Here is a 26,570-nt window from a genome sequence, read left to right as displayed (position 1 = left end):
AAGGTGCTGACAGGAACATTTAATAAGGAGCAGAGTGGAAATGGAAGAGATTGGGACCTTTGTGGAACTTTGCTTTTGAAAAGATTGTCATTAAAACGAAGATGGGTGGAAGGAAGAACTTGCCACCATTGAAACACCTCATGTGGGTGCACATTTCTCAATAAGAATAATTACCTGCAGCATTAGTGCAAACTACAACAAATGTAATGGGTCCCCTTGGTGAAAAGTGAAACTTTTAATTGGAAATTTACCCCCCCCCCCCCCCCCCCCCAAAATAAAAGAAAGCAATCTGATCAAATTTTATTTTTAAATCCTACCTGATGAGACCAGAGCCTGGAAAATACACTATAGTAGGTTTTTTTTTGTTTGTTTTTAAACCCCTCAACCCTTAAAGGCTGATTGGTGTCATCACCCTGCTGCCCAGTGAGGCAGGCATCATGGAGACCCAAGTTTATGAATGACATGACTCAAGAACGAAGCAATGTAGGAGTTTTAAATTGATACCATAGGTGTATCTTCTAGGAGGCTGAGGGGTGTCATTGGCTGTCTGCAATATTTGGTTTAAAACGGGTTTCTTGCATATTTTTCAAAGCATTTTACTTAGCTGGACGTTGTCTAAGTAGCTCTTATTTTCATCCTCATCAGAGGCTGTCTGATGCATGGTTTAATCTCGTTTTGCATGCTGTGTCATTGATATCTGGATATGACATTTTTCTATCATGTAAAAACATATAGCAGTGGTATCCTGGAGAATAGGGGTCTAGTGCATAAGTATTAAATTGAATTTTTTTTATTTTTCATCCAGTTTGATAACGACTTTTAGCACTTAAATTGGTTGTGGTTCTGGCACCTGAACTTTTAATGTCTACTTACTTTTGGGCAAACATGTTGAGGCATATCTTATAAAACAGAAAAAAACAAGGAAATTGTTCCTCAACACTTTATTTTTTATTTATTTATTTTTTTTATCAGGCAAAACTTGTTAGATATGTAAAAACGTAAACCTCTTAAACATTTCCTGAAATATAGATAGATTTGTATTACTTGTCTGCAGCAGGAAGCAGGCTTAATTCTCAGACCTTTTGGTTTGATTAGCAGAAGCAGACATGGGGCACACAAGTTCTTCACTCTGAGGTTCATCGAGCCAGCTGCTCAACAGGCGGCTTCTCTAATCTAATATGAAGGCAGATGATAAACGATACGACTGAACAAGATTTTAACAAGAGCAAATTATAGCAAACACAGGGATCAATGGTAAAAGTGCAGTAAAAGTTAAGCCTGCATTCTTGGCCAGCATCTGGTGACTAGTTTTATACAGCCTCAGTTCCTTGTCCTGTGACCTCAGTAAAAACCTTGAAGAATTTAAGGCTTCAGTCAGTAGTTTCAGGCTGTTTAAAACACCCTAATTTGATTAAATTGCAGTCATTATTGAAATAAAAGAGGATTATCCAGGGTGTGCTCTTTGGCTACTGGGCGTGCTGTGACCATCAGTTTCACAGTCAGATCCAGCCCCTAGTTTCAGTTTCAAAAAGCCAAGATGGCTGACAGCTAAAGGCTTCACAGGCTTCACTAACTCTTGGATTTGTGACACTGATATTGTGCTCGGACATGTAAAACCACTTTATATTTCTTACAGTCAGTATTTTCATGAAGTTTACCTGGTTTAGCAAGTGACCCATAAGCTGGAAGCCTACTGCAGAAGCCCAGGCTCAAGTCAGCCCTAAGCTATTTACTACTTGTCATTTCCTGTCTGCCACTCACTTGGTAAAGGATAAAAGAATAAATTAAATCTTTATTTATTTATTTTAAAAGAGCAAGAGATTGACAGAGAAAGAATTGTTTTTAGCTGCTCCCTTCCACTACTGGCTTGTTTTACACAGCGACAGCATTACTGCATAAGGAAGTTCAAATAAAATCTGTGCACATTATCTTCTGCATCTTTGAATAAAACTTAGGATATTTCTTAATAAAATAGCTGCAGGCTGGAATTAGCCATCCTGGCTCTCTAGCAGGAATAGCTGCAGCCTGCAGAGGGGAGTCTAGAGAGTGGGCGCAGCATTTACTCCACTATATTTGTTTACACACTTTAGATACTCAGTTATAGATACAGATTAACTAGCTAGCAGTATATAAGGAAATGTGTTTGTGCAAAAGTTCGAGCAACTACTCATTGCTTTATGTTTTCAGGAAAATGAAAGGGAGGTTCAGTGATGAATAGAAACATGCGCAAATATAAAATGAATATAAGGCAAAAACAGTTAAATGACCACCTTCCTTTTTCAACACACGTTAGCCTCTCTTAGAAAACCTTCTAGTAAGGAATAACTCTCTAGGCTTCTTAAGGGCCATTCAAAGTTCCTTTCTTGATGTCGGCAGCCTTTTTGTTATTTCCTGTCGCATTGATCCCACACTGCTTCAGTAATGTTGAGGTTCAGGCGTTGGGGAGGCCAGTCCATGGCTGATAGCGTTCTATTGCAGTCTGTATTTTCATGCTGAAAAAATGAAGCTGTTGCCAGTTAGAAGCTTTGCAGATGGTAATGAATGGTGGTTCAAAATCTGATGGTACTCTCCCAACACCACTGGCTGAAATGAAGCCCCAGGCAATGATGGAGCCTTCGTGTATTTGAGTCTTCTTACTTGGAAATATTTAATTGAATGGTTGTAAAACCGTAGCTCACTATGTGGACATTACAACACTAAAAATGTTGGCTTTATTTTACTTAGTGTGTGTATATTTAGGTTTTATTTAAAAAATAAAATAAAATTGGGCCTTGTTTACTTTCCTTATTCTGCCATAAATATACTGTTACAATCATATGCTTATATTAAGCATATCCAAAGTTTCAGATAATGAAGTCACTCTTTGTAGCTCAATTGGTTTACTTCTACAAACTCAAGTTTGAGGGAGTTTTTTCTGTTCTTGGCTCTTTATGATGTCAGTGCGTGCAGATTTCACTTATGTTGACATCTCAGAGCCACAGCTCTGACTGTGAGCACAGGTTTAAAGTTAGGAGACAGAGGATGAGCTGATCAGCTGAACCAGGGCTTAGTATACGATAAATATGGATTATTTTGTACTTGAATCATGCTAAGCTGCTCTAAAGGAGTCCATGAATAGAGTGGGGGTGGGGGGGTCCTGGAGCTGGAACAAATCCATTTGAATGGAAATTGGTTTTAAAAACAAGAAAATAAAACAAGAACTAACCATGAGGAAACCTTTTGTAACACATTGATCCTAAATGCTTTTGCCACTCTGCAGCTTCTTAACAGGGAATTAAGGGAAGCAAAGAGTGCCAAAATGGAGTCTCATGTTGCACCCGACCTGCAGAAATCCTCACCGCAGTCACCCTCTCAGAACCACCTACCTCAGAGTCCACCAGATACGCCATCTTCAGCACAAACTGCATCATCAGCTTCACCAGCACCTGTTCCTCCACCACAGCCACCTCCAGCTCCTGCAGAACGGGCAGCTCCTTCGGCTTCTCCTGCTCCTGTCCAAGCCAAGCTCCAGCTAGGTTAGACTGACTCCAGCGACACATCACAAAAGCTAATGCACTAAAAATTGGAGCAGAGTGTAATGTTTGTCTGCGGTAACACTCTGCTGTAAATGTGGTGTTCTCTTGTGCTCTAGGCTCTTACTCAGGAGCGCTGTCATCCCGTAAGAAGAAGAGGCGAATGGGAATGTACAGCTTGGTTCCCAAGAAGAAAACCAAAGTGCTAAAGCAGAGAACTGTGCTGGAAATGTTTAAGGAACTACAACAGACTGCCAAGAGTCCAGAGGTCTGAGCTTCTCATCTTTTCAAAAATTTGCAAAATTAAAAGAAAGCGTAACACGTATTCATTTAGCCTCTCGAGGCACATCTCATACATTCAGTGTTTCAGTCTTATGCTTCTCATGCACTTTCTGCACTTGAATGTTGAAAAAATTGCCACATGTGGAATAAATTATTCCAATCATTGTCCACTGAGACATAGACAATTAAAAATCGTCATATATGACCCCAGCTCTATATATTAGATGTGCTATTGCATTTTTGAGAACAGAACATATTTCAATCAACGTCTCCGACAACTTTTCCTAGTTTTTTTTTTTTTTTAAACAGACCAGGACTGTTGGTATGGTAAGGTTAATGGGAAGTTGTTCAGGTTCATTTATGACCTCGGAAATGCTGAGGTGCTGCTGTTAAGATATGACATTACATCCACTTTTTTCCATTTGTTGTCTTGCAGGCTAAAGAGGTGGCCAGCATAAATGGGGAGAAAGTGGGAAATGCATCTGAGGATGAAGAGTCAGAAGATCTGGAGTCTGAAGAGGAGGAACAACAGCAGCCATCAGAAGAACCGGAAAGTGCTGCGCAGGAACCCTCTGAATCCATCGCTCAGGTTGGAGAATAAAAGTTGTTTCCTTCTCTTGAAACCTTGTGTGGTTGTTTCTTTGTGGGAACTCTGAATAACTGTGAATGCAATGCATTGCAGTGAAAGTCTTATGTGTTAAATGCTACTGATGAATTCTGTTTGCTTTTCCTGGTGGAGGTGAAAGACGAGCAGGAGTCTGAAGAATCTGGAGAGGAAGAGTTGGAGGAGGAAGGCACTGAATCTGACTTGGTAAGACCGCTTGCCACCACTTCTCCAACTGCATCTCATACCACCTCTTTTAGCTAAAAATGGAAGAGAATTGATGTTTTGTTTTGGGGGTTTTTCTTGTTTCTCTCTGTTGTTTAAAATCATCCCTGTGGCCAAACTCTCACCTGCATCAGAGCACAGAGTCGAGTCTGAAGAAAAAATTGAAAAAGAAAACAAAAGCAGACAGCGCATGGCTCCGGCCCTCCAGGAAACGAAAAAGGAGGATGAAGTCCAAAGGTGATCGCTGTTCCTCTATATGCACATCCACCCAATCACCTATCTCAATATTCTCAGGCTGACTGATGCTATTTCTTGAGAGAAACATGTTGCAAGTGGATGACAGAAAGTAATTCTCTGAAACCGACATTAACCCCAGAAACTAAAACTATGTACTGCTGGGTAAATGTTCAGCAGTGAACTGATTTTAGCCACCTAATAGATTCAGTATCGGTTTATACACTGGCTTTATTTAGATTCTTTTCTAAATAAACTTTTCACCTCTTTACCTGCTGCCAGACTGACAGAAACAGTCCTTTTAGTTCAAAAACATGTGAATTGTTTGTGTGCTGCTCACCTTGATTGGTGAGTTTATTTCTCCACTTCAGACTTAAGATCTGAACTGCACATTCACAAAATAAACAATAAACAAAGCTCTCAATTGTTGCAGCAGCTCTGTGTCTGTCTCCTTGATTCAGGTTCCTTTTTTAGAGGGAGCTTGAAATCCCATGTGAGAGGTGGAGATAGCTTTACTGGCAATATTGCCTCATTTTATATCTCTTAATCCAACCCTAGGCTACGTCTCCAGCTGTTTGGTAGCAAAAAATACATATGTATCTGGTGGCGGGCAGTATTTTTCAGTATACATGCACGCAGGATTACAGCACACAGTTAAGTTAGCTTATTTTGGCAGAAATCTGTATTTTCTGGCCATTTTTGACAATTTAATTTTAAAAGTATATTATATTTGTGTAAATAGTTGCTCAGTTAATAAAATGAGCTTTAAAAATGTATATAATCACAGTGCTGGTGATCTTCTGGGTAAAAATTGGTTTCTAAAAATGTGAGTTTAAGCGTCTGCTAAACCCTAAAATCTGTCTGAGACTCTACAGGGTGGCTTTGGCTTTTATTGACTAAAATGACAAAAGTCAGATTGCAAGCTGACTAAAACTTCAGATCCACATTGGTCTGAAAACATGGCACAGTTCAAACCCAGCGCCCAACTGGCGCTGGGTTTGAACTGTGCAGAAGTGTACATAGTTTGTACACTTCTGCAGCTGCTTTGAACTAAAGGAAAAATGCCATAATTATATCTTGTCTGAACATTTTTCACCAAGGCTCTTCCTTAAGTATTTTCTTATCCTTCGTCTTTCTCACAGAGCCGGAGGTGGCTGTTCAGCCTCAGGCTCCAACTCCAGCCGAACCCCATGATCACAAGGAGTACACGCAGATTGTCCCACCTGTCAGCCTCAGCATGCCTTCACCCAGCAAAGGTGAGATTCAGTCTAGTTCAGTCACTCCAGTTACCAGAGGTAAGGCCTCAGACACAGATTGGCTCCACCTGCCTGTGCCACAAAACCCATCGAAGCATCTACACGCCTAACTTCAGTATCCAGGTGGATGAGTTACTAAAAAAAAAAAAAGAAACACCACCCAAAAGTGTGTTCATAGCAGGCTGTAAACATGCTTATTTCTGCTGTGAAGTTGGTTGTTAATATGGTTGCTGGATCTTTTTTTTTTTTTTTTTTTTTTTTTTTTTCCTTCCCTTCCCTTCATGTCAATCAGGAGCTGTTATAGTGCACACGTTCAAAGCAATGGAGCCACAAAGTTTTAAAAGCCAAAATGCTACAGAACTGAGAGAGTGGTGAAAATTGAGTATTCGATTTTAATTTGCAAGTTTTACACCCAAAATTACAAAAAACATCCAATGAACCTCCAAAGGGCTTCTGTGATATTTGGGTGATAAAGGGTTAAATGTCTTGTTTTGTTGATTTGAATAAATAGTTTTCTATTCCTGGTGAGACCAATGTGGTTTATTTCATTGGCCACGCTCTTTTCTTTCTTCAGACACTTCAGGGTTGGCGGTTGAGGAGGCTCAGGAGCTTCCGCTCTGCAGTTGCCGCATGGAGACCCCCAAGAGTCGAGAAATTCTCATTCTGGCAGACAGGAAGTGCATGGCCACAGAGAGTGTAGATGGACAGCTGACTCGCTGCCAGGACGCTGTAGTGAAACATGAAATGATGCGTCCTTCCAACTCCGTTCAGCTACTCGTTCTGTGCGAGGACCATCGCAACGGCATGGTGAAGCACCAGTGCTGTCCGGGCTGCGGCTTCTTCTGCAGAGCGGTGGGTGAAAACTGCGTGCCAATCAGTTTGAGGTCTCTGGCTGCAGTTTAACTTGCAGCTACTGTCACAAATGGAACAATTTACACAGATGAAACACTTGCATGGTAAATGGCTCTGCATTTACTCTGAAGATTGTAGAAGCTGCACTAATCTCAGTTCTTTGGAGTTAATGACGCTTTCACACAGGACACAGCATGTGATGCGTTTGCCATTTCTCAATGAAGCCATTGAGGTTTTCTGTTTTCTCTGGCTCCTTTACTCATACCTCAAGGCCTTTTAATAGATCTGTGGAGCTTCTATAAGGAACGTGTAACTCATCTAATATGTTTATACACACAGTACGTTCACAGATACATAAGACCACATAGTTTGTGCTTGACAGTCTTGACTAAACACTTTCCTAATTTGTTCCTCAGATTTCTAAGTGTGAGTCCTGGATGACACTTGGATGTCAGTTAGTCTTTTTACTCATTAAGTACACGTCGTGATTCAGTATCGTGAAGAACTAACTTTATCAGGAGAAACTTGAAGTAATTCATTATGGCGGACTCTCACATCATTCACCATTCTTTTTTGGCAGATGTTGGTTGTAGGGCTCTTCCTCCTTTGGGCTCTTATGAGTGAATATTGTAGGTTTACAGAAGCAACCTAGACACTGTTTTCGTGTGAGACGTGGTCAGAGGACATGTGCTTTGTGAATGTTTGTTTACAGAGACTGTTTGTTGTTCCTGCACAGGGGACCTTCATGGAGTGCCAACCAGATGTGAACATCTCTCACCGTTTCCATCACGCTTGTGCCTCAGTGCTGAAAGGTCAAAGCTTCTGTCCTCACTGCGGAGAAGAGGCCAGCAAGGCCAAGGAGGTCACCGTTGCCAAGGCTGACACCACCTCCACCGTGCCCCCTGCTCTTGAACATGGGCCAGCCACGCCTGGAGCCCTCGAGGGCCGAGCAGACACGACCACTGGCAGGTAAAAATGCAACTTTGGAACTATTTTGTTTGTTTATTACAAAATGCCGAACTTAAACTTTTGTTCTCACTTGTTTTCTAGCTCCTCTTGTTTAACTGTGGGGGCTGAAGTCAGTGGCCGGGCTGACAGTTCGCTGCCTGTTCGTTCTGCACATGGATTCGACACATCTGCTGTTCCTGGGTCCTCCAGGGCTGCCCCCCTGCAGGCTGTGATGGCAACAACAGCCCTGTGTACACTCACTCCAGGACCCAGAGAAACTCTAGAGAGCATCCTGGTGGCTCTCGACACAGAAAAGTAAGTAAACCCACCTTAATTCACCTAAAAGACCACGATCCATTTACAAGCTAATTCATTTTTTTGTGTCTGTTTGATCAGACCCAAGAAACTGCGCTTCCACCCTAAACAACTTTACCTCTCTGCCAAGCAAGGAGAACTGAAGAAGGTCCTGCTCATGTTGGGTACGTAAATCCCATTCAGGCTCTGTCATCTGCACTCATTTTCATTTTTCACCTTGTAGTGATGTCTGCCAAAACTAGTTTTGCTTCTTCCAGGAAGCTGGTGTAATTTTCATGACCCTCAAATTTTATTATGAATAATTTTACCACATGCATTTGGTAGCATTAGACAAACACAGAAAACTTACAAAGTCCTTGACCCCCAGCCTAAATACACAGTCCACACACTGTATACAATTTCAGCCCATCTGTCACCACAAGCTGGCAACTTCTTGTCACGTGCATCCAACATGTGACAAGAAGTTGCCGACTTTGATCCAAATACTAATTGTAAAATCACAAATGATGCCATTTTTAAAAATAAAAAAAAAAGAAAAGAAAATTATCCATCAAAACTAGCTCTGCTCTAAGCTGGACAGCTGGCACAGTTTACACAGAAGTGTGTGTCGGGGGGGATTTTTTTTTTTTATTTTTTTTTTTTAAACATAAACGTTGGCAGGTATTTTCATGCATCTTCCTCGCCTTCCTTTACCTTCCAGTGGACGGTATTGACCCGAACTTTAAGATGGAATCGCAGAATAAACGCACCCCGCTGCACGCAGCAGCAGAGGGAGGTTACAAAGACATCTGCCACATGCTTGTTCAGGTAACCTTGTGCTTCACATCTCTCTGACGGAAATATTAAACTTTGAGTAACTTTCTGACAAAAACCTTAAAATAAAAAATCTCAACCAGAGGTTTATTCTAATATTAATGATTCTGATTTTGTGGAAGCAGTTTTACATTAGCTGTTTGTATGATGTTTCAGGCTGGTGCAAACTTGGACATGTGTGATGAAGATCAGCGGACTCCTCTGATGGAAGCCTGTGAGAACAACCACATGGAGGTGGTCCTGTACCTGCTCAGAGCTGGAGCCAGTGCCATGCACAAGGTAAATATGCACCAGATTTTTCTCTGAGGTTCCCATCAGCCAACTAAAGATCCAGGTCAATAATTAAATCCTCTGCCATTCTCAGGATGTTGAAGGGTTCACGTGCCTCCACCTAGCGGCCAAATCTGGCCATTACAAGATTGTTGAGCACCTTCTGTCCACTGGACTGATTGATATTAACTGCCAGGTTAGTACACTTAAAAATGTCTCTTGTGAAAGAAGGGGAGAGGCTGCAAGATTGAAATGTACAGCTTCAGGATGCAGCACTCTGTCTATGTGTTAACTACAGAGCCATGTGTAGACTAGCTTAGCTTTAACAAGCAGTGAAAAACAGCTATCCTAGTTTATAAGAAAACAAAAAAAAAACATGTGTGCTTTTACTTCAGCTTCCCATAGTCACCCTGTTCCCAGTTGATTTCAACCTTAGCAAAAGATTGGTTTTCTGGCTGTAGTTTCATGATTGCTTTGTAGATGAGGGGGTATCAAGCTTCTGATCCATGGGCAAAGAAACAGATGGTGTCCAGGTTCCTGAGGGTCCTTAAAAAGTCTCAAATGCATCATTAATCAAAAATGATTGATGCTGGTTGCTTAAATCTGATGGTTTAAGCAGTTCTAACAAGCAACATAGATGAAGTTGTTGTGGATGCTCATGAGTACACATGAAACTTGTCTCAATCCTAGAGAATTTGTACAGTTTTCAAAATTTCATTTTGAGACATTAAAAGTAGAATTTAAAACATAATCCTAAATTTAGCTACATTTGTTGAAACCCTGTAAAAATGTCTTTCCCCATACCTGTTTAAAATACTTCCACACCAGTCTTTTAAGTTTCTTAAAATTTCAGATCTGAGAGATGATAAACAAAGTTTTATATAATAGTAATTCGTGTTAGGATGTACGTTCGTATTCAGTTTATTTATTTATTCAGTGTACTGCCTACAAAGCAAACATTTTGCACTGAGCTAAAATGTTTTGGTTGACTGATGTCCTCTGCACTAAAAATTGTTGCTCTCAAAGCTCAGTAATGAATAATATGTTTCATATGATCTGTAACTTCCATTAAAAAAAATAAATATTCATTGATTTACTTGTTTTCCATTCATGTGACACACTAGGATGGATTTCCAGTGTGTATTTTTACTGTAAAGCACTTTGTAACTGGGCTTAAAAGGTTCTCTGGGAATAATTGATGCATGACGTGCTGCACTCTGCTGCATGTGTCTTGGATTAAGATGTAGGAACTTGCTATATGTAGCATCAGGACAGCTTTGACGTAATGAAGCAGCCTTTCCTTTATTACTACTCTGTACTCAGGAGGACTGAAAATTAAAAGCTGTGCTTTTCTTCTTAGTTGTTGTTGTTTTTGTTTTTTTTTTAAAATAGGAATTCCAATATGTAGTTGGATTGATGTTGTTTCAGTATTTCTTCAGCTGATTTTCAAGCCCATTATTAATTTTCCACAGGATGACGGAGGCTGGACGCCCATGATCTGGGCCACAGAGTACAAACATGCAGACCAGGTGAAGCTGCTTCTTACTAAAGGAGCTGACTGCAGCATCAGGGACAAGGTTAGCATAGAAGTCTCTCCACCCCAGGTTTGAAATCCTTTGCAGAAGAATTAAATGTTGGCTAATTGTGGGTTTATTTGGGTTATCTTCATTTAGGAAGAAAACATTTGCCTTCACTGGGCTGCATTCTCTGGCAGTGTGGAGATAACGGAGCTGCTGTTGAACGCTCACTGCAATCTGCAAGCTGTCAACATCCACGGAGACTCTCCTCTACACATTGCTGCTCGGGAGAATCGCCTGGATTGCATCACGTGAGTTGCCAGCCCCACCTACTGGATAATAACGGCGCTAAAAAAAGTCCTTGTTGTCGTAGATAGTCGGTAAAATGTGTTCTTTGTCTCATCAGGCTCCTCCTGTCTCGAGGAGCAGATGTGTTTTTGAAGAACCGCGAGGGAGAAACTCCTCCAGACTGCTGCAGCCACAACTCGAAGGCCTGGGGCGCTCTGCAGGCCAACAGGAAGGAGAGGGATGCCAAAAACATTAGGCTTAGTCAAGCAGAAGAGAAAGCCCTTCACAGGTTAAAGACCAGGCTGGGAGGGATAAAGCATCATAAATAGCGATGTCAAGATTCTGTCCACCTGTTTCTTTCAAATTAAAGCACCTAAACTGTCTCTCTGTCCATTTACAGTGACATAGCTTTAGGGCAAGAGCGAGTTCCCATCCCCTGTGTCAACGCAGTTGACAGTGAACCTTACCCAGATGGCTACAAGTACATCCCCGAAAACTGTGTTACTTCCCCTATGAATATTGACAGGAACATAACACACTTACAGGTGAGCTAAAGGCCATCTGATTAGGCTTTTAACATTACTTAAACCCCAACAACAAACGATAAAGAGACAAACTAAAAGGAAACTGTCTGCATGAAGAACAGCAAGTTCAGATTTACAGAAGAAACCCCTGTCATCAACACAAAGATCCAGTATCCTCAACAAAGTTCAAGAAGAAAACTTTTTTCTTTTTACTCAAAAAGTTGCAGATGAATTTGCGTTTCCACTTAGAAGTGATGAAGTTTTGGAGGCGATCCAGATTTGGACCCAGTAATCTATGGAAAATTCTTCACTGTTGCAACATAACACAGAATTCACATCGTAACTTACAATGTACTTGGATCTGTATTTAAGAAAAAATAAATAAAACGATCACGTTGTGAATCCACAAATGCTGGCTCATAACTGCCAAGGGGAGGAAGGGTGCAGCTGAAACCTGGAAACAAGTTACAGCACATTACCAGAACTTCACAGGAAGTCCTGTGATTTCACTCATTTATCTCAGTCCACTTTTTGTTGCTAAGGTTGAAATCCTTTGATTCAGATCACCTAATTTTGCAGACACTTGTGGTCAAAAGTTTACTTTTGGAGTGGATGCATGATCAGACTGTTCCGGCACTTTCTGTTAAATGTTTTAACGTTGTTTGTGTTGCATTTGATCCAAGCCATCAGTAATACAGTGCCATTAGACATTTTAAAAAGAACTATAGGTTTTTCTTTGCATTGTGAAGTGACCTATATTATTTTCTGCTCTGTTGCAGTACTGTGTTTGTAAGGAAGACTGCTCTGCGAGTATCTGCATGTGTGGACAGCTCAGTCTGCGCTGCTGGTACGACAAGGTAAGAACGGGCAATCTGCGAGTCTGAAAGTGTGCCTACACCTTAATAAAATAAGCTTTACCCAACATTAAATCACTACAGTTTAGTGTAACTACCATCATTGAAACCATCAAGCTCATAGAGAGCACTACATGTGTGTATTGTCCTGTTTAGAGTGGTCGACTTCTACCTGAATTCTGCCGAGAGGAGCCTCCTCTCATCTTTGAGTGTAACCATGCGTGCTCCTGCTGGAGGACCTGCAAGAACCGCGTAGTGCAAAACGGACTCAGGTGATTTAACAAATACAACTCTTAAAGGATTTGTGGCTTTGTAAGCCAGCATGTGTGTATATAACAGAGTTTTGATGTGAACAGCTGCACTACTTGCTGTGTGAAGGTAAAAAAGATGAGTGTTGCTTAAAGATGTTTCTGGTCCTCTAGGACCAGACTCCAGCTGTTCAGGACCAGTAAGAAAGGCTGGGGTGTCCAAGCACTGCAAGACATACCACAAGGGACTTTTGTATGCGAGTAAGTCAAAGACAGCCCAATAACACTTGTTTTGTAGGGATCGATCCTTCAGTGTTTCCCAGCATAATTTATAGTTTGAAAACGAGGAGAATAGTGGCCACGACTTTGTGTTTTATCACTTCTGCTTTCATTTTGGGAAAAATTAAAATGCTATTCTTGCACGTGCAGCTTTATCTTTATCTCCTGCCAGATGGTCCCAAGACTGACCCAAGACGACTGTCAGTAGTCTAAATGCAAGTATTGCACATACAAAACCAGATGTTTGGTTAAGTTTAGTTTTAAACAGGAGCATGGAAGCATCTGAAATATCTGTCTTAGCAAAGGAAGTGGTACATCATGTCTGACCAACACAGAAAGTTATAAATGACTTGAATTTTTTATCTACAGAAGTCAGACTGGACCCTGGCTGAAATCACTGCTTTTCAAAGAGGAATCGGTCATGAATAATGTGCTGCTCCTTGTTTTACGGCCCTTCGGTACACTGCAGTTCGTGCCTTATGTGACTGATTTTCTGAATGTGCTTTAAAAACTCTTCTAGGGACGGGTGTTGCAAACCAGCTTGGGCTGTAAAGTCTGGTGTATTGCACGGTTCATGTCACAAACTTGTGAACAAAAGATGAATATTAAAATGTTCCCGCCCCTCATGGCCCGTCTGTTTTTGAACAGGTATGTCGGTGAGATAATCTCTGAAGCAGAAGCAGAGATGAGGCAAAATGATGCTTACCTGTTCAGTCTGGATGACAAGGTGAAGTAAAAGTGAAGAAAAATTTGAATAGACGTTGGATTGTTTTCTGGTTTTCTTCCTTGTATGCAGAGTTCTTTTAAAAAAATCTTTTAATTTGAGCTTTTCATTTATTTTATTATTCCCCCTTCTGCAAACCACAGGATCTCTATTGCATTGATGCTCGTTTCTATGGAAATATCAGTCGCTTCCTCAACCACATGTGCGAGCCCAACTTGTTCGCTTGTCGAGTGTTCACGAAACACCAGGACCTGCGCTTTCCACACATTGCCTTCTTTGCCAGTGAAAACATCAAAGCTGGAGAGGAGCTTGGGTAAGCTTTAGTTATTTTAATTTATGTTCATCTGTTTTTCTGCAATGTTGTGTTTGTTGTTGTTATAACACAGTCCCCTGTCTTTTTTTGTTTTTGTTTTTTTTGGTCCCCCACCCCTTAGAAAATCTGAACAAATAAAACAAAGGAAAACAAAGTTAAAAAACAACAACGCTGTACAAGACAGCAGAGCAAAATAAATGCGTTTCTGGGGTCTAGTAATGTCATAGTGATGAATTGCTACAGATCAGCACGGCTATTTAGTTCCAACCCTTACGTGTGGGAAATGAGCTGTGGGTGGTGACTGAAAGAGTGACATCATGGATCAGGTGGAAGAAATGAGCTCCTGGTTTGTGGCCACCATGGTACCATTGCCATTTATACTGGCTCTTGAGACATGCCGGACTTGCTGCAGTTTTCTCCTGAATGCAGCATCTCCCTCCCTCAGCAGTTAAGGGCAACAGTGGCATGCAAGAATGAGGCACGGGGCCCTGGGTTGACCCACTGCTTCTCCACATCACAATGAGCTAGCTGATGAAGCTTCCTGGGTGAGAGATCCCAGGACAAACTGGAGAGATTGTGTCTCTGAACTGGTTTTGGAATGTCAGCTGAAGAGCTGAAGGGGATCTGGAGAGCTTTGAATTGACACTGCCACAGTGTCAGTGGCATACCTGAATAAACAGCAGAAAGTGGATGGACAATTTATAAAAAATGCTAACTTTTAACCACTGCTGATTGTATTTGCAAGCAACAAAAGTGGCAGCACTTTTATGTAAACATTTCCTTTCTTCTGTCGTCCTCCTCTCAGATTTAACTATGGTGACCACTTCTGGGAAGTCAAAAGCAAGGTGTTCAGCTGTGAATGTGGCTCATCCAAGTGCAGGTACTCCTCAGCGGCAATGGCGTCCCTGCAGGCGGACAGCACACCCGAGGACCAGCAGCAGCCCAGCGCGTCGCCTGACACCAGCTCTTCCAACAGTCCTTCCAGTCCCTCCTAAAAAAACAACAACAAAAAAACAAAACAACAACAAAAAAACAAACAAACAAACGCTCCACACACTAAGTTTGGCCTCGTGTACTGACGGACACACGGGGACGCCAGTCCACATCCTCTTTAAACTTTCATTGGTGAACTTGTACTGTATCTCCACTTTGGATTGAAACCACGGACCACTGACCTTCGTTGAGAACCTAAAGACGAGATGCACAATCACATCCTGGACTAACCTCCTGCTCTATTATTCCGCCGTATGTAATGTGAACAGCAGGGGGTGATGTCATCACGCACAGTAAACGCCACAGAGACGATAAAACAGTCTTTACATTTCATACTTCACTTTGCTGGAAAGCAGAACTGTGCGTTTTTGTTTTTCCCTTTTTCACCCCCCCCCCCCCCCCCCCCCCCCTTTTTTTTTTTTTTTTGTTTTGTTTTGTTTTGACACGACTGACGATTTTCAGTGGACTTTTACAAAAGTCATCAAAGAATTTGAGGTCACTGATTAAGGGTAATATTGTCTTTTGCAAAGACAGCCCCAGCGCACAGCTGGGTGTTACTTTTCTGACCTTTTCCGTTATTGACCATGAACCATTCCAGCAAAACTAGCTGATAAATATTAAATTATGTTGCCACTTTTTTTGGTGTCATTCATCTTTGAGTGTTTCAAAGGACTTTTCAGACATTTTTCACGACACCTGAAGATGAATTTACTAAAGAGAAAGAAGTGGACTGCTTTTAATTTGCTCCTCAAGTGGTTATAGGTTGTAAAGTGGAACAATGTTAATCCATTCCTCAGCATTGAGGCGTTTCTAGTCTGAATAAATTGGCTGACCTTTTTATTGAGCATGTGTACGGGGTGTGAAACGTGCCGGACGTTTTCGCCGTTCTTGTTGACGAATTGATTTAAAGTGAAAATGAGCAAGGAAAAAAAAAAAAGAAAATGGTGCTGACAAAGGTTTTTACTTTTGTTTTCATTTTTATTACCCAAGTGAACATAATTTGTAAAATAAGAGAATGTTTTAAAGTTTTTTTTAAGTTTAATTTTATCTCCAGTTTTCTAATTGTAGTTGCCGTAGTCTATTTTAGTTTCATGATTTTTGCCGACAGAAGCCAACCTGTCATTTTAAATGTTGTTAGTAAAGCAGTGACTGTTGTGCAAAGTCTTGAAAGGTATAGGTGGAAAAAAGGTTATAAAAATGCACTTCCATTATGTTCTGTTACATATTTCTGGACCGTGAACCATCCATCTGATTGGTTGTATCTTTTTCAATAAATTTAATACTAATGCATTTATCCTGTTATGCTTCATTTGTTGGAGTCTGCTTGAATGCATTCCTGAAAATGTGCTAGAACAGAAACTGCTTCCTCGTAGCTTTTACTTTGTCAACCATGAACACATTACTTAAAGAGGTGAAGCCTGCAGGCACTTTGACCCAGCACAAACTGAGTAGCAGCCCAGGTTTGACAGATGGGCTTAAATATTCAGCACCTGAGAGGCTGACGCTTCATACGCAGCCTCCTTTTTAATGAGTTGAGATTTTTAAACTTGTTTGTGCCATGAGTTCATTTCTGTAGCGGTTTAGACTGTAAGTACCTAAATCAACTTCTTCTAACAGAGAGCTCTTGCTTTTTGATACAAGGAACAAAATGTTCTGGGCTTTCTGGCCAATCAAGTCTACAAAAGTCATGTAGTTAAACATTATTCAGTGCTCGTGTCTCATGTTTCAGTTCAAATGACCAATGTGTGACCCTTTGTTCACTTCATCTTTGTCGGTATAGCTCTGGGGGGGAGAATCAGCTATAAAAATTGGTGTGCAAAGCTTCATGTGTGATGCCAAAATATACAACCTAATAGACTAAACTAGGCACGATAAAATAGGATCTTCTCTGGGTTTTGTTGGGGCGGTGGGGGGTTGTATATTGTGCGGTTAATGGGAGTTTCTTACATTCATCGAATATTCATCATATTACAGATGAGACAACTAATCCACACATACACATGGGAATCTCCTGTTTACCACATCCCAAGGGGGCTCTACTAGGCATGCTGTCTTGTTGTTTATCCCCAGTCCTGACCCTACTGTCTGAATGTTGGAGCAAAAATCGAGACTCAAATTTGTTTCCAATTTCCAAACAGTGGCACCCAGTTTGGTGGTCTGTTGCTCTTCTGCATACCTAGGTTGTAATTGTTTGTTTGGTTTGTTTCTTCCTATCAGCTTGAAACATCGTGGTCATCCTCTGAACTGCTGCTTATTGGATTTATTTTATTTATTTTTTTCCCTGGCCTTTCTCTGTAAACCCTAAAAATTGTTGTCGGGGGAATATCGCAGCAGATCAGCAGCTTCAGAGATACTGACAAAACCAACAACCATGTCACATTCAAAGTCACCTTTCTTCTACATTCTGATTCTCAGTTTAAACTTCACCAGGCCTTCGTGACCATATCTACATGCATGTCACGCCCATTGGATTGCTGCCATGTTGCAAAGCAGCTTGCAGTGTACATGCAACTGAAACAGTTTAAATAATATTTGTGAAAGGGAGTGAGCAGACCCATCAGTTTCACACCTTTTTCTTAAATTCGGTTATAAATGAAACGAGCGTGGAAGAATACACTCAAACTGTAGCTTTAATAGATTTGTCTTTTGTAAGTAAATCTGCTTAAATGGATAAATGGTCCTCTTTTCAGCTAACAGTGGTTAGTATTTGTAAATAATTCAAAAGTTCATTTTTAGTAGGGTTTCTTGGCCAGCCTAAATCAACACTATATATCCTTGACTATTTTAATTTAGATCCAGTAGGGGAAACCAAATCATCCCCTTGTTGTATTGCTCTTACACTGGAACGTTAAACTTTATCCTGCACAGTAAAGCTGTCAGATAAATGTAAAACAGAAAAGTGAAGGCTGAAATGCTGTCACTTAAGCAGCAAAGCTGTAAGACCCCCAGTGGACCAAGATTGAAAAATGTCCCCATAGGACCAGCAGGGAGCCCCCCCCCCCCCCCAAAAAAAAAGCAAAAACAACACAGGAAGCGAGTGACTGTGCATCTGGAGGCCTTGTAGGTCTCATAAACTGGCTGATGATTGCTCCCTTCCTGATTACCAGGGTGGACAGCGAAAACTGAGTCGATAATTGAATCAGAGAAATTTCTCCCCGAGCATCGCAGATGGCTTATCTGATAAGGAGGTTTTTAGCTTGGCAGGGCAGGAAGCAGCCTTTCCGCATTCCAAGGTGGCAGAAAGTTTTCTTTTGGTCTTTGGTGCCCCTTCACATGGTGCCATACAGGGCAGCCTCCTGTCAGCAGACCTGCATGAACTGGTGTTGCTTTACCGAGCAGCGATGAAGAAAGCCGTTCCTCACTACTCCAGATGGGCAGAAAGACGATCCACCGTGGTTTATGGTAAGTAAAACTCTGGATTGCTCACATTCGATGTATTTGTTTGTTTGCCTTCCATATATTTCTTTGCTTTATAACGGCAGTAAATGGTGCGTAAAGGCCTCTAGATTAACTCGAGTGTCAGTAGCTCCTGTTTAAAGTCTCAGAAATGACAAGAAGATTAACAAATTAACTTTAGTTTATTGTAATTGCATGAATACTATGCATTTAAAAATTATTTATATAGAAGATTGTGTTCAGGTCTGAGATGTGTAGTCATTTCGCTGTTCAAAAGCATGTTATGATGCTGTGTCTCGGCCTTAAAGGACCTTTAATTTAACAGCTCTCTGGAAGTTCTTGGGAATCTTTGCTGTAAAATTGGCTGAGATTATCTTGGGAGATTATGGAAAGTTTGACAAACTTAGTCTACTTTTGTATACAGAGATTAAGATGTCAGATTTTACAGATTTAAACTTGAGCTTGAAGAATTTGAAACAGCACAAAAAAAAGTTATTTTCTTATCATTAAAAAAGGCTCGAGTAGGTGTTACTGAGCCAGGATGCTCAAACAGCTTCAGCTGCTACATAAATCTCATCATTACACATGTAAAGTTAGCATGTTAAATGTTAAAGTTCAGTGAGCTGCTGTCAAGCACGGTGGAGGATTGGTGATGATCTAAGGCTTGGTGTGCAGTCACAGAAGCTGGGCACCATTCAGAACTGAAACAAAGTTGTAAAGAAGAAAAAACGGTGCGTAATATTAACATATACACATTTGGTGATATAAATGTGACAGCCCATGACACATACAGCCTCGAAAATTTGCAGTGTGTATAATATATTTATAGTGTTTTCAACTTTTTTTTCTTTGATTGTTTAAAACAAGCATTTAATGGCATTTTATTGTATTATGATCATTAAACCAGTTGAATGAACATAACCCTTTAAAGCCGAGTGAATCTTTTTGTGAGTTCTATTAAACTTCTACATAATCAGTGTGCATTTTTTTCCACCCAAAAGCTAAAATAAAACTGCACGATATATTTTGAAGAAATAAATTGAAAAAATGCCTGTATATATTCCTGTATAATGTATATATTTCTTTACAATCTGAGGGATCTTAATGGCAGCCAATATAGTGAGTCTTAAGCTTTAGAATATTAAACTTATAAACTCATCAGAAATAATAAATATCATCCTGTTTACTTGTTTCATGCTCCAGCGGTTCGCTCAGCCACGTTCGGCTCCTGGAGGATGCTCACGATGGGGGCGGAGTACTTAGACACCTGGGCTCGGTCACCTGACAGGAGAGAATGTCCTGAGAAGCTGGTCAGAGAGGAGGAGGAGGAGGAGGAGGAGCCGGGGCCATCAGATACTGGAGAGCAGGGGGAGTCCTCATGGATATCCGCTGACAAGGACCCAGAACAGAAGTACGAGACTGTTCTGCACCTGGACGGGATGAGCAGACGAGAAATGGGAGATGGTGTCCGGGAGGCCATAAAGAACCATGACAACCTGAAGAGCACCTCCACTAATCAGAGGTGAGACAGTTTGGGTGTGGCTGGTTGGAAATCATACTGTTGGTAGACTAATCCTGTCACCAAATCCTGTGCTCTGGATATTTTCCATTTTTTTTAATTTTTATTTTAACAGCTTTTCCAGCACACAACTGCACAGACATCTGCTGACTCAATGTTCTAACTACAGCACAAGTGTCTGTAACTCTTATTGCAGTAAATCAGCTAAACCACCAGATGTCTCCTCAGTCATATCTAATGAGTTTGCATCCATGATCAGCATTTCACAGCAACTACTTTAACATGAACCGAATACTTTAGATACAAAAAAGGTAAGAAAAGTCTGAAGTTTTATGACTAATGGTGAAATGTTGTCTCATGTTCATGAATAAATGGCACCATGCAGTTTAGCTTTAAAATGAAGTGTACTCAGGCTGAAAAGGCAACACCTTCCTTTATAAAATCTGTTGCAATACAGTGGCAAAGGTTAAATTTATGAAATAAGATAAGTTTATTTGTGAAATTCCTGTGTTACAGAAGCTAAAACATTAAATGTAGTCTATAAAACCTTAAATAATGTATAAAGGTAAAAAAAAAGAAATAAAGAAATTACATAACTAAACAAATACTTAGATGAAGCAAAGGTAATACTAACATTAGAGCTCATTTACATAATGAAGAAAAACAAGAAAAAGATGCCCAGTAAGAAAATGGAAATCATGAAATCCATTAAAAATTCTATTTAAAGCGTTATATAATACAAGAAACTTGCTTAACAAAGCGTAATATGTATATAAAAAATTAAATAAAGCAACATGAAAATGAATATAAAATGACACACTAAACAAATATGAGATGACATTAAAGTCATACCAGAGTGTAAAGTGAGCAGGTCATGTAGATTTTGTTTGTTTGGCTAATGTGAATTATGTGGACACATGTTTTGTGTTCCAGTGTCGACGTAATTTTGGTTTACACCCACTTTTTACGTTATTAGCACGTCTAATCAGCCAATCATGTGGCAGCAGCTCAAGAAGACTTCCTGAAGTTGAAACTGAAATATCAGAATGGGCAATAAAGGGGATTTCAGTGACTGTGAGCGTGATATGGTTGTTGGACTGAGTGTTTTAGAACCTGCTGATCTGATCTGCTGGGATTTTGCCGCACAACCATAGGGTTTACAGAGAATGGTCTAAAAAAAGAGAAAATTTCCAGTGAGCGACAGTCCTCTGGGTTAAAATACAGAACTGCTACGTAGATGTCAGAGGAGAATGATCACACTGCTCCGAGAAGGTGGAAATGCTACAACCAATGTTTGCAGAAGAGCGTCTCCGAATGCATAACATGTGAAACCCTGCAGCAGATAGACTAAAGAAGCAGAAAACCAGACCCGGTGCACTCCTGGCAGCTAAGAAGTGGAAACTAAAACCACATGGGCTCACCGTGATTGGATGGCAGAAGACCAACTGAACATAGCTTAAACACCACATGCTACCTGAAGGACAAACACAAAGAAACCTATAGAGAAACAAGCAGTTAACAGTCATCTGTTTGCTTTAAAAAGACACCAGTACAACAATTCTTCTATGAATATTAATAGGAGGTGACTCACATGAAGCTGAAGTAATGACATGCAGTAAAACAGGAAACTGGATTCAGACTACTTCAATATTCAGACTCATTAATACTGTCGTAGAAAATGATGAATGAAAGAAAACATACTTACAGATCTAAGTGGCAAAGCAGATTCAGTTTCCAAATCTAATTTGAAAAGCATAACCATCGTCTCCGGTAAGTGGCACACATAAAACGGCAATTAATGTTCATCTCTGCAGACTCCTGCCTGATTTATAGCGGTCTGAATCAAGGTAGCAACCACTTCCTATAACAACTAACTACCAGCAGCTCATTAAAATGATCACGCATGCAGAAAACAAAACGAAACAATACAAAACAATGGTGGAAGCATGAACATCTATAAAGCTCATCACATATGCAAGCCCAGCTAGAAGAATAGGAAACGTTACCATGTGAAAAGCAAAAAGAGAGAGTGAGGAGACAACATCACGCATGTGTCTGTGAGGATGTTTATACTTTAGTTGTGGCTCTTTGCTGTAGTGGTTAACACATCTGCCATGCATGTGAAATATCTCCATGCTCAGCTCTGGCAGGACACACCCAGCTTCAAAGGCGCATGAGCTAGCGTCTCGGTCCTAGCCCCGGAAAAATGGGAAAGCTGCATCAGGAAGGGGATCAAATCTGGCAACCCCCTAAAAATAATAAAGCACTTTAAAGCTTGTAGTTAAGTTTTAACTGACATCCAATGCCCCCACATTCTGTACACACATGCTGTGTGTAAATAATAAAGAAACAAAAGTCTGAGCATGCGGTCAGGTTGAAAAAAGGCCCATCAAACATTTATGTAACTTAATGAAAGACGTTTGAGAGCGCATACCTCTGCCAAGGCCAGTGATTTATCTTGCAAGTGAATTAAAAACTCCTGAATGGAAACTCAGATCTGTATCCAACAGGCACATCCACAAAAACCTAAGCACCACATAGCTGAAGCACAGTTACTATGCTCCACCAATCTCTGAACTTAAACATTAACAGTCCTGTGAGTCTCTCTGCTCCATCTTAAAAGGTACTTTTTGTAATTACCCACTCTGCGGAATTTAATTCAAACCTTCAACAGCAGGGGGCAGCACTTTACCAGTTTGTATGTTGAGATTTTTTCACTTTCCGTTCTTTTAACTTTATATATTTCTTTTTGGCCCTATCCCCGTTTTCTTAGGGGACTTCAAATTTTTAAATAAGAATGTTTTTACGGACTTATGTGGTTAAATAGAGTCACATATTGCTGTATAAAGGGGTCTTGCATAAAAGTCCAGTCTTAGTTTAATTTTAGTCGATACCTCTCCTGCTGGGGTCACCCGAGGGAAAACGGTCGCTGGAGATGGGGACCAGGTGTACGATCACTCACAGTTAGTTGCTGTCTTCAAAACAAATGTTAAAAATCTGAGAGTGATTGCAATTGTTTGGAGACAGGTTTCCTCCCGTCAGGCGACACGTGCAATCAAAATAATCTGATTAATTAATAATCTGATAGGCAACTACAGATTTTTAAAAATCTATTTATTTATTTTTACTGCTGTCGAATGACCGAGCCATTCGACAGCAGTACATTGATGTTATGGATTCAAAGCTATTCTTTTGGTAGCTAAACAAATTTACAGTAAGTACCTTTGAAAATCAAATATAAGTCATAGTAATAAATAAAGAAATAATTCAATATAAGCAAATAAGATGAAAGTACTTTAGATCAGGTTTAATGTGCTAGTTTAATTAATTTAGTTCATCAAGTGCAGACAGAAAAGGTTTCATAAAAATTGGATTTACAGATTTTACACAACGTTGCTGACAGACAAACAGGAACAAAAGCATAAAGAAAACAATTAAAAAAAACCAACAAACAGGAAACTATCATATGCACAAATACACACTGTGTGGGGTAAAAATGTGCTTAAAAATAAAAGATGTCAGTTAGGTACAATAATGTTGCAAAGTTTCTGAAACGTTGAGTCTCCTGTGTTTCTGCAATAAATAAATAACTGATGGATTGAATGAATGAAAGAATGAACAAACTGTTTTTTTGGTCTTTTGTTTAACTGGATTATCTTTGTCTTCTTTTAGGAGATCTGATGTTGTTTTTGGATCTGAACTTCTAAAGTGTTCACATCATTTTCAGCACCTCTGTAGATTCCGTTCATCTTAATTTAACATATATTCATCTTCTAGTGAATTCCTTTTTATTTATTTTTTGTTAGCTCTAACATGGTTACTCTAACCACGGTCTGAATGTGGATACTTGCGCAACCTGTTTTGCAGTGTGAGATGTTAAAGGTGGATCTTAGCCTCGTCTTTCATAAGCATTAATCTTCTCTCATTGGTGCCAAAAGGGAAATGTTCGAGCCTCAGGGCTTTTCTGAACTTCATTATAACCTGCCAGCAGACGGTGAGCGCGTCTGTGCGCTCCAGTCACTGATAGGCTCGTTCTGGTCACGTGCGCTCTTCCTTATTCCACCGAGGACTTGGTATAAAACCTACAGCCCCTCATGCAGGGAGCGACCAAACAGAAATCAGAGGACTAATACTCCTGCTGGATTTGCTTGTTTTGTTATTGCTGTCGGCTGGGGGAAAAGCCGCAAAAAAGGATTTTCTTTTTCCTCATGGTATTTTTTTTTTTTTTTTGAGCGCCTGACATTTCAACTGGTGTTTGGAGACGATGCTGACAGGATTTGGGACTGAGGCAGGATGTTCTCATCTTATTTCAGCCTGATTTTTCTCCACTTTGAGCTGTAATGGATGCAACAGCCTCAACTGAGTGATTTACATCGGAAGTGCTTTGCGGCTCAAAAACTTTAACGTTTTAAATTTCGCCGAAGATGAATGAATGGAAAGGATCAAGAGAGCGTGGTTTTCAGTGAGGCCACCTTTTATCTGTTATTTCCCAAACGCGGCGCTTTCTCCTCACACTAACGCTGAGCAGTGGTTTGTATGAAGCGTGTTTGTTGTGATGCTTCTCCCCTCCATTTCCACTGACACCACTTTGGATTTCCCCTTTTGGATCTGTGCGTTTCCAGAATGGCTCGCTTCGCAGAAGATCTACCCACCCGCTATGGAGGAAGCGCAGGCGGCGGAGGGAGAGGTGGACCGGGCGCTGGGAGAGGAGGCGCCCGGGGTGGTGGCGCTCCGGGTGGGCAGAGGATGTACAAGCAGTCGATGGCCCAGAGAGCCCGGACGATGGCCATCTACAACCCGAACCCTGTCAAACAAAACTGCTTCACCGTCAACCGCTCCCTCTTCATCTTCCGCGAGGACAACCTCATCAGGAAGTATGCAAAGCGAATAACAGAGTGGCCATATCCTTCCTGACGCACAGAGCAGGTGCATCTGTAGCCTAGAGGCACAGTGGTTGAAAAGCAGAGCCACACAACCGCCTGCAGGCCTGTTTGCCAAGCTATTAAGTTTAGATGTGGATTATCTTCTCTAGTGTTGAATGTGCAGCTATTTACGCCCGTGGAGTAGCCGCTAACACACTGTCCCCTCTTTATCCCCCTCCGCGCAACGCTGGCTACACCTGTCGCCCCAGCTTCTTATCTCCCTTCAACATGACACAAAGCTGTTCTCTGAACAGCAGCGGGCTGTGAAAAGACTTCACATCCGCCTATTGTGCTGCCTCTTTTATTACCCCCACCTTCCCGGCGCCCACATATATACCGAGAAGTTCTTTTATCAGTATGTCAGCTGTAAACTGCTCGCTGGGCACTGACAGCAGTGGTTAATCACGATCAAACATCGCTATTGATCCGCACAGCTACGAGTCAATGAAGAGATGCGTGCGTAAAAGGGGCGATGTGGCTTGCGCTTAACCGCCCTATCCCCGTGCTCTCCTACACTGTGTTGTGTTGGGGGGGGCAGTTTACTTTAAGTAGAAAAACAGAGAGCGCTCGTCCAGGATAGCAGCACGCCTCGTTGTCTTAGTCGGGAGCCCTCTCCGTGGTGCTGAACTCGCCCACGCTCCCCGCTCCACGCCGTTTATTCCACACTGCAAAATAAAGAAAGAAAGGGAAAAAAAAGAAAAGAAAAAAAGTCCTCTTCGAGGAGTCGTGGTCACTTTTATAATCGCAGTTTGCTCTCTTAAAATTAGCGAAAGACTTGATCATCAGCAGCGTGTTTCTCAGTCTTTCATTCATTTATAAAAAAAAAAAAATCAATAAAAAAAAATCTCAGGAAATAATCTCATCTCCCCCGATTTTAAGACTCAGTTTCACTCCCCTCCTAAAGTAGGTTTGTAGCTGTGTTTTAATGATGTTAAACGTTAAAAACGTTTTAGAGAGTTACAGATGTAATAATAATAATAATAATAATGATAATCTCATTTTCACATTTTTTCATTTAAATAATGCAACATTAACTTTTAAAATGTAAAAAAAAAAGCTAAACTGATATCTGCATGTAAACAACAGGCACGACTTTTGCTGCTGAGGGTTTAAATTCTATTTTCTGATCACATTCAGGCTTTATTTGTGTGAAGGGGGGAAAAAGTACACCTGGGGAACAAAAAAAAATCAGCCATCATCTGACAAAGATTCAGGTTTTAACTTGGTGTCTTGTTACTCCTGGTTGTCCCAGAAACAGCCAAAAAAATTTTTTTTATATTTTAATGTCTCTTAAAGACTCCACTGTAGGTTATAAGCTCAGAGAGAGGTTATATATTTCTGTGTTGAAATTGTTTAGACTGGGAAGCCACAGGGCTTGTGTGATGAACATGACCAGACAGCTGGATCTGCTCTGTGGGCGACAATGAGGACAACATTAGCTCTAATCAAATAACAGCATTTATCAGTTTGTCCGTGCCCTCTATGGGCTGATATGAACCGGAACCTCTGATATTCCATATGGACAAGATAATAAAATAATCACCGCGTTCACTCTCATTCCTGAAATTTTCAGGATATGTAAAGCAGCTCAGTATTTTTATCCATATCTTTGCTGTTACGATTATCAGCTTCCAATTCCCTTGTGATTCATGGACCCTCAATAGGCACTGACCCTCAGGGCA

At 40.8% G+C, this 26,570-nt stretch overlaps 2 protein-coding genes across 26 annotated transcripts in view; both read left to right on the top strand.

Moving 5' to 3' along the window:
• The window catches only part of ehmt1b (euchromatic histone-lysine N-methyltransferase 1b), a 41,881-nt gene extending 25,540 nt beyond the window's left edge, over window positions 1-16,341 (top strand). Inside the window, exons 4-26 of the mRNA XM_026174419.1 lie at window positions 3,260-3,515; window positions 3,632-3,780; window positions 4,231-4,383; window positions 4,534-4,605; window positions 4,758-4,860; window positions 6,000-6,113; window positions 6,688-6,965; window positions 7,702-7,934; window positions 8,016-8,228; window positions 8,310-8,392; window positions 8,929-9,035; window positions 9,198-9,320; window positions 9,406-9,507; window positions 10,784-10,888; window positions 10,985-11,139; window positions 11,235-11,405; window positions 11,517-11,661; window positions 12,420-12,497; window positions 12,651-12,766; window positions 12,917-13,003; window positions 13,670-13,748; window positions 13,889-14,058; window positions 14,864-16,341. Coding sequence (XP_026030204.1) covers window positions 3,260-3,515; window positions 3,632-3,780; window positions 4,231-4,383; window positions 4,534-4,605; window positions 4,758-4,860; window positions 6,000-6,113; window positions 6,688-6,965; window positions 7,702-7,934; window positions 8,016-8,228; window positions 8,310-8,392; window positions 8,929-9,035; window positions 9,198-9,320; window positions 9,406-9,507; window positions 10,784-10,888; window positions 10,985-11,139; window positions 11,235-11,405; window positions 11,517-11,661; window positions 12,420-12,497; window positions 12,651-12,766; window positions 12,917-13,003; window positions 13,670-13,748; window positions 13,889-14,058; window positions 14,864-15,053 — 3,282 coding nt within the window. The 3' untranslated portion in view covers window positions 15,054-16,341. The remainder of the gene's footprint in view (window positions 1-3,259; window positions 3,516-3,631; window positions 3,781-4,230; window positions 4,384-4,533; window positions 4,606-4,757; window positions 4,861-5,999; window positions 6,114-6,687; window positions 6,966-7,701; window positions 7,935-8,015; window positions 8,229-8,309; window positions 8,393-8,928; window positions 9,036-9,197; window positions 9,321-9,405; window positions 9,508-10,783; window positions 10,889-10,984; window positions 11,140-11,234; window positions 11,406-11,516; window positions 11,662-12,419; window positions 12,498-12,650; window positions 12,767-12,916; window positions 13,004-13,669; window positions 13,749-13,888; window positions 14,059-14,863) is intronic.
• A 7,708-nt stretch (window positions 16,342-24,049) lies between these two features.
• The window catches only part of cacna1bb (calcium channel, voltage-dependent, N type, alpha 1B subunit, b), a 233,958-nt gene continuing 231,437 nt past the window's right edge, over window positions 24,050-26,570 (top strand). For all 25 annotated transcript variants that reach the window (XM_026174414.1, XM_026174412.1, XM_026174411.1 and 22 more), the window contains exon 1: window positions 24,050-24,867. In XM_026174414.1, the coding sequence (XP_026030199.1) occupies window positions 24,590-24,867 (278 nt within the window). In that variant the 5' untranslated portion in view covers window positions 24,050-24,589. The remainder of the gene's footprint in view (window positions 24,868-26,570) is intronic.

The sequence above is a fragment of the Astatotilapia calliptera genome, chromosome 7 (assembly GCF_900246225.1).
Source record: "Astatotilapia calliptera chromosome 7, fAstCal1.2, whole genome shotgun sequence".
NCBI lineage: Eukaryota > Metazoa > Chordata > Actinopteri > Cichliformes > Cichlidae > Astatotilapia > Astatotilapia calliptera.
Note: the sequence above shows the minus strand (reverse complement) of the source record. Positions and strands in the feature narration are given on the sequence as shown.